We start from the raw sequence: 12,198 nt of genomic DNA, 5'->3' as shown, positions 1-12,198 counted from the left end.
GGGTCTGCAATCATTCTGCAGAATAGGCTGCAAAAGTATAGTTCCATTCCGCTGCCCCGCAAAAAATATAGAGCATGTCCTATTCTTGTCCGGACAAGAATAGGCAGTTCTATCATAGGGCCGGCCATGTGCGGTCCCCAAAATGTGGAACACACACACAGCCGGTATCCGTGTTTTGCGGATTCCCAACTTGAGGACTGCAACAGACCTTACACACACTTCGGAGACCGACTTAAGGGTGTGAAATAGGTTATGTATATTGTTGTTAAAGCTCTGACATTCGCTTTAATCAGGTTGTCCCATTCAGAATAGGCGTAAGTGTCTAATCAGCGGGGGTCCAACTGCAGAGTTTCCCGCTGATCCCAAGCATGGTGGCCTTATGTTCCCCCATTTGAACGAAGAGGCTGTCCATTCTACTCTGAAACTGCCGGAGACAGCTGAGAACAAGCGCTCTTCTCTCTCCGGTAGTCCCATGACGCTGCAGCGTTCATGTGTGACTGTCGCCACTCTATTCAAGTGGGAAAAACACAGGGTCCCAGTTTTCGTGATCAGCGGGGGCTGCCAATCAGACAATCATCCCCTGTGCTGTGGATAGGGGATAAGTGTTTGTAATAGGATAATCCCTTTAAGCTACCCATACATGGTATGAATGTTTACCAAACCCGCTGATTTCAGTGGGAGGCTGACCATCTAATGTGAATGGGGGCATGATGACTCTCCCCCGTGGGGAGGAGGATAGAAAAAATTGGGCTCATTGGATTTTGACGTGCCTGGCATGGATGATGAGCCAATACCAGCTTAGTTTTCTCTCCCTTATTTTACGTTAGCTGTGGGAATGCAGCCGAACACTTAAATGTTCAAGTCTTTGAAATCCCTAACAATCAAGTTAAATGCAGCCAGGAATCACCATTAGCATTCATAGTAACAAACATATTAATGGACTAAAGGGTCTTCCAAAAATCCCATTCACCCACTGCAGAAAGAATCTGCACAGATTTGAGAGTATTCTGCAAATCTGCAGCATGTTCTATCTGTTGTGGATTTCTTGCACATTTCGCCCCTTTGCGCTATGAACTATGTGAGCGCTTCTGTCTCCTAGTTCTAGTGATCATCGGGGGTCTCAGCATTCACACCCTCACCAATCAGAACTTTTGATTTGTCTCTATGGCAAATCAAAAGTTTTTTGAAAACTCAGAGACCCTTTAATATCTAAATACAAATAAGTGAAAATGAAGCATTGCCTCCTGGACATGCCTTGTAACACTTTACTACATCCCATTTTGTACAGAATTGTGCAGTAGATATAAGCCCTTCACCCACAACACCAGCTTGTCCTCATGACGGACATATGGGAAAATGTGCTGCAGTACGTTAGATCAATATACCGGCATCTCCAGCGGCATGGGGCGAGAAAAGTAAGATATAAGAGTCCTGGCCAGCAGACATCCCTGGCAGCTTAGTCGTTGCTGGTCTGCATAGGTCAGGTCAGAATTACTTAGGCCTATGTCAGCAGCTATCATCTCTGACCTCATTACAGTCGGAGCAGCCACCACTAAAGAAATGTTACCCTCGGGGAAGCAATTAAAGGGGTGGTCTCATCAGAGATATCTACTTTCAGAATGTGGACGATGAGCATATCCACACATCCGGAAAACAGCAGATTCTACCAGAGTATCTGCAGCCAGCCAGGTATTTTACATGGCAGTAATTTAGGTGAATATGCCCTAATATGCTCATGGACAGGGAATGTTTTCATGAGAAAACCCATTTAAGGAATTGTTGTGCAAGCAGTTCCTTTATGGGGTTTTGATAAAGGTATATACATATTTGTGTGGGTTCTCAGTATATATTAGAGGGCGACCCCAGCAGTGGGCCGGATGGCAAGGAGACAGGTAAGTGTACTTCCCTCCTCAGTTCCAGGGATGGTGGGGAGGGGGACGAACCTGGAGAACCCCTTAAAGGGTATGTTCACATTATCACGTAGCAGATTCTTATGTCAGAAAAATCAAGAGATAGAGGAACGTATGCCTGGGTGGTGTATTGCTCGTTGTGCCCAAACCATGCCAGTACCAATGATAATCTAATAATCTAGTTAGAGGAGCACAAACCTGAGTCAGTAGGAACCCAGATCCATCCTTACTGATGACTACTGCTTGCTACTTTGTTTCTTTATTTAGCACTTTTTGTTTCATCCATTTATCATAATTAATTTCATTTCTGCATTTATTTTTCCTCCTCCTGATTTCTCCCCTTTTCCTGTCATGTAACCTTTTTGGCTATCTGATTTGCTCCTGAAATTATCCAGACACTGAAGAAAAGTTTGGTAAGCCGGTGCAGGCAGACGGCAGGGAGCGCAGTGCTGATATTCTCAGGGACCTGAAGGGTCTCTTTCTCCCTCCCTGGGAGCTGGCCTCTCCTGCTGAAGGTAACACAGCTCAGACAGTGCTACTTGCTTATTAGTGTCTTGTTCCTGTTGTAGATGGGAGTGCAGTGTGTCTGTATGAAAAGTGTAGCTCCATCTTGTCATCATTTCGGTATAATCAATGTAGAATGTGGTTCTGTACTAGCTGTGAAGTTGTCTGTACCTTCCAACATGTCCACCCTCTTCATTACTGAAGTATATTCACAAACCAGACCCATTACATAGCGGAGCCTCCAGAGTGTGTGCTGACACTATTCCAGTCACAAAATGAGAAAAACAGTAAAAGGGGGCACTCTCTGGGGGTATATATCATCTAATATCAATGTATACTCTTCCAGGATCGAAAGATGGAACCATTAACCAGACCAGGTTGTGTGCTTAAAGGGAGTCTATCACCTACTTTGAGCGTTTTAGACCGCTTATATCACATTATAGCACAGTTGCCCAACATAAAAACAGTCTTTTTATTCTGTCTTTGCCACGTCCACAAGCTGAAAAAAACACTTTGTAAAGATATGCAGATTAGGTCCCGCAAGTGCCCAGGTCCCTCTTTCATGTGCCACCATAACCGCTCCTCTTGGAGTCCTCTGGCCTGCCCTCCTCTCCTAATTTATCCTCCACCTCTGGCTTAGATCTTGTGCGAGCGTTGGTCACCACCGGGCCCATGCATGCACACTGTTAAGATCAGTGCTCCTTCCATTAGTGGGCAGAACAGTGCGCATGCGTGGACCCAGCAGTGACCGGCGCTCACACAAGATCTAAGCTAGGGGAGGACGATGAATTAGGATAAAACCTCAATATTGGAAAGTTGCTCCTATTACTCTTCATGCACTCCGCTTATAGAGTATTAAGGGTGCTTCCATAAAAGTTTATTCTATTAGTAGGAACAACGCATTTCAATCCAAACCGGAGGCCTCCATCAGGCACCCTATATATCTAGTGGGTTTTCTGAATGTTCTGCAGCAATGAATGGGGTGAGGTTGCTGTTAAAAAGTTCAAAAACAACATTGCAGGGTATGGATGTCTATAACCACCCTGGATAGATTTATTTTACTCTGATTCATGGGAACCTGTGACCCCCCTGTTGTAACCCCCTCTTTGAGTGCAGCATAAAGTAGTGACAGACAGGCTTATATGACTATGTTCAGTATCTTTTGAGAACGTGCATGATGTGCAGACTCCTCTGCTCTCCAACCACTATATTACTGGACATAGGAGAAAGATGTCAGTCGGGGACTGGAGGGTCTTCTCGCTGGTCGTGCACTGCTACGATTAAGGCTACTTTCACACTTGCGTTCAGAGCGGATCCGTCTAAGACGGATCCGCTCATATAATGCAGACGGTGGCTCCGTTCAGAACGGATCCGTCTGCATTATATGGTTAAAAAATTTCTAAGTGTCAAAGTAGCCTCAGACGGATCCGTCCAGACTTTACATTGAAAGTCAATGGGGGACGGATCCGTTTGAAAATTGAGCCATAGTGTGTCATATTCAAACGGATCCGTCCCCATTGACTTACATTGTAAGTCTGGACGGATCCGCTTGCCTCCGCACGGCCAGGCGGACACCCGAACGCTGCAAGCAGCGTTCAGGTGTCCGCCTGCTGAACGGAGCGGAGGCTGAACGCTGCCAGACTGATGCATTCTGAGCGGATCCGCATCCACTCAGAATGCATTAGGGCAGAACGGATGCGTTCGGGGCCGCTTGTGAGCCCCTTCAAACTAAGCTCACAAGCGGACACCCGAACGCTAGTGTGAAAGTAGCCTAAGATGTAAGTTCTCAAAAACGTCAACATATTATAGGGGTTGTCTCCGTAAAATTATTTAGAAGGTATTAGGATAATAAAAGAAGTTATACCCACCAGACCAAACCCCCCCTCCATTCCATTGCTGCCATTCCGATACTGTCCGCTGCTGGAGCCATGACATATGTTGCCTGCAACGAGGACGTCCTGTGTATGCTGGCTGCAGCCAGTCACTGGTCTCAGCAGTATACAGCTCAAGATCACTGAGGCCACATGTTGGTATACAGGCAAGCTATTACTGAAGTCAAGAGTATGACATCATAGCTTTGAGTGGCTGGGAGGACCAGAGCGACAATGCGGGAGTGAAGGGGGTTAGAACTGGTAAAAATATATTTTTCATGGATTTAACATCTTTCCTGCCTTTTTAAAACGTAGAAAAAAAAGTGTAACAACCCTTTTAACAGAAAAATGGAAGTCCACCGTAGTGCCTGCCACTACTCAGAGGGCAGCATAATGGGAGTGACAGGTTCCCTTAAATGGGTCAAATGTAAAGGTAGAGCTTCACTTTATAGCAGCTTTGCTTAGGTTTAGAAAAGCTTTTAGTAAGGAAAATGTGATTGCTCTGAAGCCTCTGGTGTGTTAGTATACTCTACAGTATGTCTGTGCATTGCAGTGTGTAAGGACTGGAGACTCGTTACAATTCCACCAATATTCCTGCCACTGACCAGTCATTGTGAGACAACCCTGTAAAGCAGGTGTAAATCCCCTTGTGCATGGTGGAGCCCTACGTGCAGGATGACTGCAGATACAGACCTTTTACCTCCCATTCATGCATTTGATGCTGTATTTGGAGGCATGCTGCATTGGTGGCTTTTTATGTTTAAAGCAATATAATGAAACATCAGTACATACATATCCTGACTTTATTTTGGTAGGTAAGGGGCGTTGCAAAAGAGGTTTGTCCGTTTAGGACAGCCTAATTTAGGGTATATATACAGCTACTGTATTTTGTGCAGTTTGTGCATTGCAAAGGGTGAAATCTGCACCGAAAATCTGCACAAAGAATTGACGTGTTGCGGATTTCGAAATCCACATCACAGCTCAATTTCCACACGTAAAATTAGAGATTTTGAAAAGCTCATCTACATAGCCAGTACCGTATTACGCTGATTTTCCACATGAAAATCCGCATATAATACGCATCGTGTGCATGTACACTAAATGTGCAAATGCAGCTTTCCCATCGATGAGCTGTTTGCTTGGGGAACGTTTCTGCTGCCGCTGATCTTGACACACATCCCCCTATTGATTTTGCTGCAGATTCACCGTAAATTTCACCTCTATACATCCGCGACCTATCCACACTATAAGGCTACATGCACACGACCGTGGTGTGTTTTGCGCTCCGCAAATCGCTGATTCGCAAAACAGGGATGGCGTCCGTGCGTGTTCCGCAATTTGCGGAACGGCACGGACAGCCTTTAATATAACTGCATATTCTTGTCCGCAAAGCGCAGACAAGAATAGGACATGTTTTTTTTTTGTTTGTTTTTTGCGGGGCCACAGAACGTAGCAACGGATGCGGACAGCACACGGAGTGCTGTCCGCATCTTTTTCGGCCCCATTGAAGCTAATAGGTCCGCATCCGAGCTGCCAAAACTGCGGCTCGGATGCGGACCAAAATAACGGCCGTGTCCATGAGGCCTAATGGACAAGCTGCTGTTTTCGCAGTCCACAACCTGCGTGTTTTTTCATGCCTTTTCAAAACCCTTTTCACGTCATGTGTTGTACCGTAATTCGCTGCAGACTTACGCTCATCTTTCCCAATGTCCTGAAAAGTAAAAGCCTTGGCCCGAGCTCTAGCCGACAAAGGCTGGTCCGAGGTCGGACCCCCTCCCTAATCTAATGTCCAGTGGACAGCAATTGTCTCGATGGAGCAACCTCTTTACATAAGAACTTTTTCCTTTTTTTTATGATATCTGAATGTCAGTTGTTTTCTTCCAGAAATATACTATAAGGCCCCATGCACACGGCCGTTGTTCACAGCCGTGTGCGGGCCGTGGAACCGCGGCCTGGATCCCTCCTGAGAGCAGGAGCGCACGGCGTCACTGGTTGCTATGACGCCGTGCGCTCCCTGCTGCCGCCGCAATACAGTAATACACTGGTATGATCTATACCAGTGTATTACTGTACTGTGCCGGCAGCAGGGAGCGCACGGCGTCATAGCAACCAGTGACGCCGTGCGCTCCTGCTCTCAGGAGGGATCCAGGCCACGGTTCCACGGCCCGCACACGGCTGTGAACAACGGCCGTGTGCATGGGGCCTAAGAGAACATGTTTTCCCTCCTTGAGTGCTCGGATTCTAACCAGTACTTATAGCTATATCTGCTTCTGGGAAAGCTGGGTGAAAAACAGTATGGCTGTCTTTTTTCAGTTCGAGCAGATTTTTCCATAGTGGTAAATTTAATAATTTTAGTGAAAGCTCTCCCTCCCGGTATCACTGCATTCAGGAGGCTGGGAAATCCTCTGGTGAGCTACAGCAGTGGAGATGTTGGTTGATTTTTGCATCCAGCTTTCCCAGAAGCAGATATACATAAGCAATGGCTGAATGCAATTTTTTTTGCTAGTAGATTTAGCAGTAATTTGCAGTGCGTGTGCTTTTCCTGACATTTTATTGCTCGCTGTCTTTCAGTTCTTCCATTCCTTTGTTCATTTATCATTTGTATTAACCGCTCTGTGTTTTAATGTGTCGCTGTCCTGTTTTACTTCATTACCCCTCCATCGATATACCCAAGTGCTCTATGACAAGCTCAGAGGTGGGTGCATAAGAACATACGTGTCTGTGTTATCACTGTACTTGGAGTGTGTTCACATGTATCTGTGGTCTCATCTTTTGTGTGACGGAAATCCTGCTTCTCCTGGCGAGAGATTGAATCTGTGTGACCATCATCATCGGACTTCCGTCTCACAGCTGATTGAAGGGTGGATAAGGCTCTGTTCACACCTCCTTTTGGCTATATTAGAGGTATTCGTTAGAGAATCCCCCACGTGTACTTCTGATGAAAGCCTCCAACGTATTCCACTGTATAGGGTGAATAGAGCCGTCGGATTACATAGGGTGTATACGCCAAACTTGCGTCTCTAAAGTGATGTGCACAACCATTAAGAAGTTGTGTCAATTGGATTCTCAGTTTAATAGTACCAGGCCTTATAGTTGGACACTTTTGAAACACATCTAAATGTATTCTTCATTGGGCTGTATAATAGTAGAAACAAACCCATAGTGTTTGGTATTTCAGCTCAGCCCTATTCAATTAAATGAAGCCAAGCTGCAATACCACGTGCGGCCCAGTTGACAACAGTGGCGCTCTTCTGGGGAGAAAAAAAAGCAGCAGTGTTTTTCTGTTACACGGCCCCTTAAAGAGTAATGATGAGTACATGATATCGGTGCTGGCACTGTATGCTCTGTGGGCATTGCAGCAGTAGTAAACATAATGATTTGTATGTGCATTCCATGAAAGTCAAGGTCCCCAGAAGTATTTGACCACTGTCAGCCAAACCTGCTGTTTTCAGTGGGTTCAGCTGACAATCTAAGGCTTTGTGCAAACAACCGTATTTTTGTTCTGCATCCGATCCACATTTGTTTGTAAATTGGATGCGGACCCATTCATTTCAGTGGGGGCTGAAAAGAAAACGTGGACAGAACACCATGTGATATCCGCATCCATATGTCTGCATGTCCGTCCCACAAATAGAACATGTTCTATACTTGTCTGTTTTGCGGACAAGGATAGGACATTTCTATAGAAGGGAAAAAGAAAATGGTGTCATGCACACAGTCGGGATCAGTGTTTTGCGGATTTTCAGTTTGTGGACTGCAGAACAAATATGGTTGTTTGCATGAGGCCTAATGTGTATGAGGAGCTCCTGACTCTCCACTGATGGATGATGCTGGGGCGCATTGAATTTCGACACTCGATTTTTTTATTTTTATTTTATTAATTTTTTTATACTCTGGCAACAGAAACCGCTACCAGACTCCGGAGGTTTTTCTTGTCTCCCCACTAACAGCGCATACATGCTCAGACAAGCCGAGGATGCATGTGTACGGGGTAGTTGGGACAGAAAGCTGTCTGCTGACCGAACATTCAGCAGACAGCTAGTGAAGGCGTATGGACCTCTTCAGTCCTCGGCACGTGTAGTTCTAAGTGCTGCCTGTTTCCTGTTGGCAGGTCTTCTTCTGGTCATAGGGTTGGTAGACAACTGCCTATCCTTAGACTGGATAAATGAAGCGACTGAACCTTTACTGAGTGTCTGGCTAAGTAAATCGTTCCGCAAAAAATCATTCACTTAGCATTATTCTGGTTTCTAGGTAGAGACCTGAAAATAATCAGACATTACCGTGAAATGTGCTTATAAAATGTTCCTTTTAAAATCCTACTGTATTTAAAGGGGTAATACGGCCTCCACAAATAAAATATATATACTATATAGTGACAATATACTTTCTGTATCCCTACCGTGGAGTTTCAAGATCTCTGCTTGCAGTCATTCAGTAGAAGCCTTGTGTATAGACATCTGTCTTGGTCATGGGATGGACACATGTGCATGGCTCGTTATAAGACACATCTCTGATAACTGTACCATAAGGGTGCATTCACACATGGTGGATTTGCGCACCTGCAAATGTGCACAGCGGAGTATTGCAGAGGGAAGAGGATTAGACTTTAAAATTTGCTGATTTTCATGACTGATTTCAGCAGTTTTATAGCAGTTCCGTTATAGCAGAGACCCAGGAGGCAGGGTGCAGGGTTAAGACTCCCCTGTCACTGTCACTCTGGTTCTCCTCTGCTTCTGTTCCCGCTGACCAAAAGTGTGATATGTCTAAGTCACTGCTGCCTGCCAATCACAGGCCTCATCAGTGACGTGTGCAGGAACGGCACCTAACCACTGCCGGCAGCAGTGACGTCCGTGTAGATGGCACATGACACTTCCAGACCAGTGGGGACTGGAAACAGAGGAGAAGGGAGCCCAGTGATGGAAGCGGAGTACTGTTGACAGGTAAGTCATTATTTTGGAGAACCACTTTAATGTAGGAGGGGTGAAAACTGCAGTGAATCTGCAGCAAAATCCACATGTAATACATGCATATTTCTGGGGGGATTCACTAAAGATGTGCAGCGAGATCCATTTACTGTAACTATTGAGCCATAATCAGGATTTTTACTCCATTGAAGGTTCCTATGGAGTGGCTGCAAGCAGAGATTTTGAAGCTGCAGGAAAATTATACAGAAAGTAGTATTTATATAAAGGATATCCTTTATAAGTAAGAGCTGTAATACCCCTTTACTTATAAGGTTGGAAGCCCTGCGGAATGATATTTCTTGGAAAGCATAGTGACTGTGCTGTAACGGCCAGACCATATTGTAAGTGTTGTAAATTGTGTAATATGACATGAAATTCCATTACAGCTAAGTGAACGCAGAAGGAAAAGATAAAGGGATTGTAAAATGTCTCAGGGGTGACCTTTATAAATCATAAAACTGTTTTGGGCCTCAGATCAGAACATTTTGGTGTAAAGTTTATCCAAAGTAATGTGTTTTTTAATATTCATTTTTTGGAAACAGATATGAAAGAAGCCAAAGCCCCCAGCCCTTCTCTTACGCGCCAGTTCAGCCTGGAGACTGATCGGGTGTCTAAAGATTTTATAGAGTTTTTAAAGACGTATCATAAAGCAGGACATGATGTCTACAAACAGTGCAAAGTCTTCTTGGAAGCCGTACACCACAAGAAGGTATCTGGATCTTTTTCTTTGACATATTCATTCTGTGTATTTCAGCTAGTGACATTTATACATTAGGCTATTTTCACACTAGCGGCAGGCTAGCGGCAGGACGGATCCGACAGGATGTTCACCCTGTCGGATCCGTCCTGCCGATATTTCGCCGGACCGCTGCTCCGTCCCCATTGACTATAATTGGGACGGGGCAGAGCTCCGGCGCAGCACGGCGAAAGGCCGTCGGACTAAAAGTATTGCATGTCTGACTTTTTAGTCCGGCGGCCTCTCACCGCGAACTGCCATGCTACGCCGGAGCTCCGCCCCTGTCCCCATTATAGTCAATAGGGACAGAGCGGCGGCACAGCGAAATAGCGGCAGGACGGATCCGACAGGGTGAACAGCCTGTCGGATCCGTCCTGCCGCTAGTGTGAAAGTACCCTTATCTGCGCATTACAGCTCAATCCTCCTGATAAATCTCATGGAATTTATGCATACAAATTAGATCACCCTGGCATATTGTGTGTAACGTATTTTATTGGGTTGCAAACATGTGAATGTTTTTGTGATTTGTGCAGAAAGAATGATATTTTTTCCCAATAGATTTTCTTTCCATCTCTTACAACTGCTGTAATATGATCACCACAGGTCCAGCTGCTGACACCCCAAGGAATCTGCTGATTTAGTTGGGGCGAATTGCCATAAACTGATTAATTAAATGGTTGTCCTTTTAATACATGGCAGTCCTAATTTACCAGAGAGAGACGCTGCTTGATAGCGGCTCTTTGAGCTTGGGAGGAGTACTGATCAGGGGGTCCCTCAACAGGTCACATGGACAGGGGTTGTCCCGTTGGAACGTCACCCATTATACAATATTATGTTTTCCTGCAATGCAATTTCAAGAGTTTTGCCTTAAAAAACAAGGCTCTTTCACTAAATGGCAGAAAGGTGCATAGAATATTGCATACAGTTGCAATGTAGTTATTTCATTTTTATATCACATCATCAGTTGGGCAGCCATTAGGCCACCATAACTTGACAGTCACTAGGACAGATCCTATTAGATGCTGTCTAGAGAGTAAACCAGTGGCTACTACGACCCCAAAAGTGTGAGCCATAGACGGATTGGCCAACAGGCACATACATTTACATACAGTGCACCCTTTAAATTGGTGCCTTTTTAAAATAGGGTTTTGGGGGATTGTCTTCAAAGGGCATCTGTCAGCAGATTTTTACCTATGAAAATGTCTGACCTGTTACATGTGCGCTTGGCAGCTGAAGGCATCTGTGTTGGTCCCATGTTTATATGTGCCCGACTTACTGAGAAAAGGGATGTTTTAACATATATATATTCAAATGAGCCTCTAGGAGCAACTGGGGTGTTCCGGACTTCCGCGTCTTCTCCACTTTGATTGGCAGGGGCAGGCAGTATAAACGTGATCACACCTGGCCCAGTCAATCAAAGTGCAGAGGACTCAGCAGTTGCAAAGAGAGCAGTGCCTCTAGGTGTAATGGTAACGCCCCCGTTACTCCTAGATGTTAATTTGCAATTATTAAAACATCATTTTTCTCAGTAATGCGTGCACATATGAACATGGGACCAACACAGATGCCTTTAGCTGTTAAGTGCACATGTAACGGGTCAGCCAGTTTCATGAATACAAATATCCTGACAGATGCCCTTTATCACTTACCAGCAGCTACAGTCCAAATTGAATTTGTCACATAGATCCTGCATACAGAGTAGAGCTTCTGATATGTAAGTATCATCTGACCTAGTGATTAAACTCTTGGCACCTGAGGGGCACACTTTGTAGGTAATTTCACTTGGATACCAACATTTACATGGAAGCTATTTGGGAAAAAATCTTTCTGACCTGTTAAACTCAAGTGAGAGAGTTCTGTGGGTGCTATCCTGGAGGATAGGTGGAGTAGTATAATTCCCCTGCTTTTCCTCAGTGCATCAGTCTTTCCCAGGCTCATATCCTACATGTACTATATAAGGCACCTTTATGGTCATGGGAAGAATATTTTTTTGTACCTGAATAACCTTTTGCGTGCCCACACTGCTACCCTGTATGGCACAAGTTAGGCTCCATTCACACGTCTGCAATTCTGTTCTGCATTTTGCTGAACAGAATTGCGGACCCATTCATTTCTATGGGGCTGCACTATGTGCTGCCTGGATCCAGAATTGCGAACCCGCACTTCCGGGTCCGCAATTCCGTTCCCAAAAAAAATAGAACATGTCCTATTCT

The 12,198-nt window shown here is 45.1% G+C and overlaps 1 protein-coding gene across 3 annotated transcripts in view; it reads left to right on the top strand.

Moving 5' to 3' along the window:
- RABGEF1 (RAB guanine nucleotide exchange factor 1) overlaps positions 1-12,198 on the top strand; it is a 36,159-nt gene that overhangs the window by 15,635 nt on the left and 8,326 nt on the right. For 2 of the 3 annotated variants that reach the window (XM_044283818.1, XM_044283817.1), the window contains exons 4-5: positions 2,306-2,425; positions 9,792-9,958. In XM_044283818.1, the coding sequence (XP_044139753.1) occupies positions 2,306-2,425; positions 9,792-9,958 (287 nt within the window). The remainder of the gene's footprint in view (positions 1-2,305; positions 2,426-9,791; positions 9,959-12,198) is intronic. The other variant, XM_044283819.1, reaches the window with a different exon arrangement.

Source organism: Bufo gargarizans, chromosome 3 (genome assembly GCF_014858855.1).
Source record: "Bufo gargarizans isolate SCDJY-AF-19 chromosome 3, ASM1485885v1, whole genome shotgun sequence".
In the NCBI taxonomy this organism is placed as follows: Eukaryota; Metazoa; Chordata; class Amphibia; order Anura; family Bufonidae; genus Bufo; species Bufo gargarizans.
Note: the sequence above shows the minus strand (reverse complement) of the source record. Positions and strands in the feature narration are given on the sequence as shown.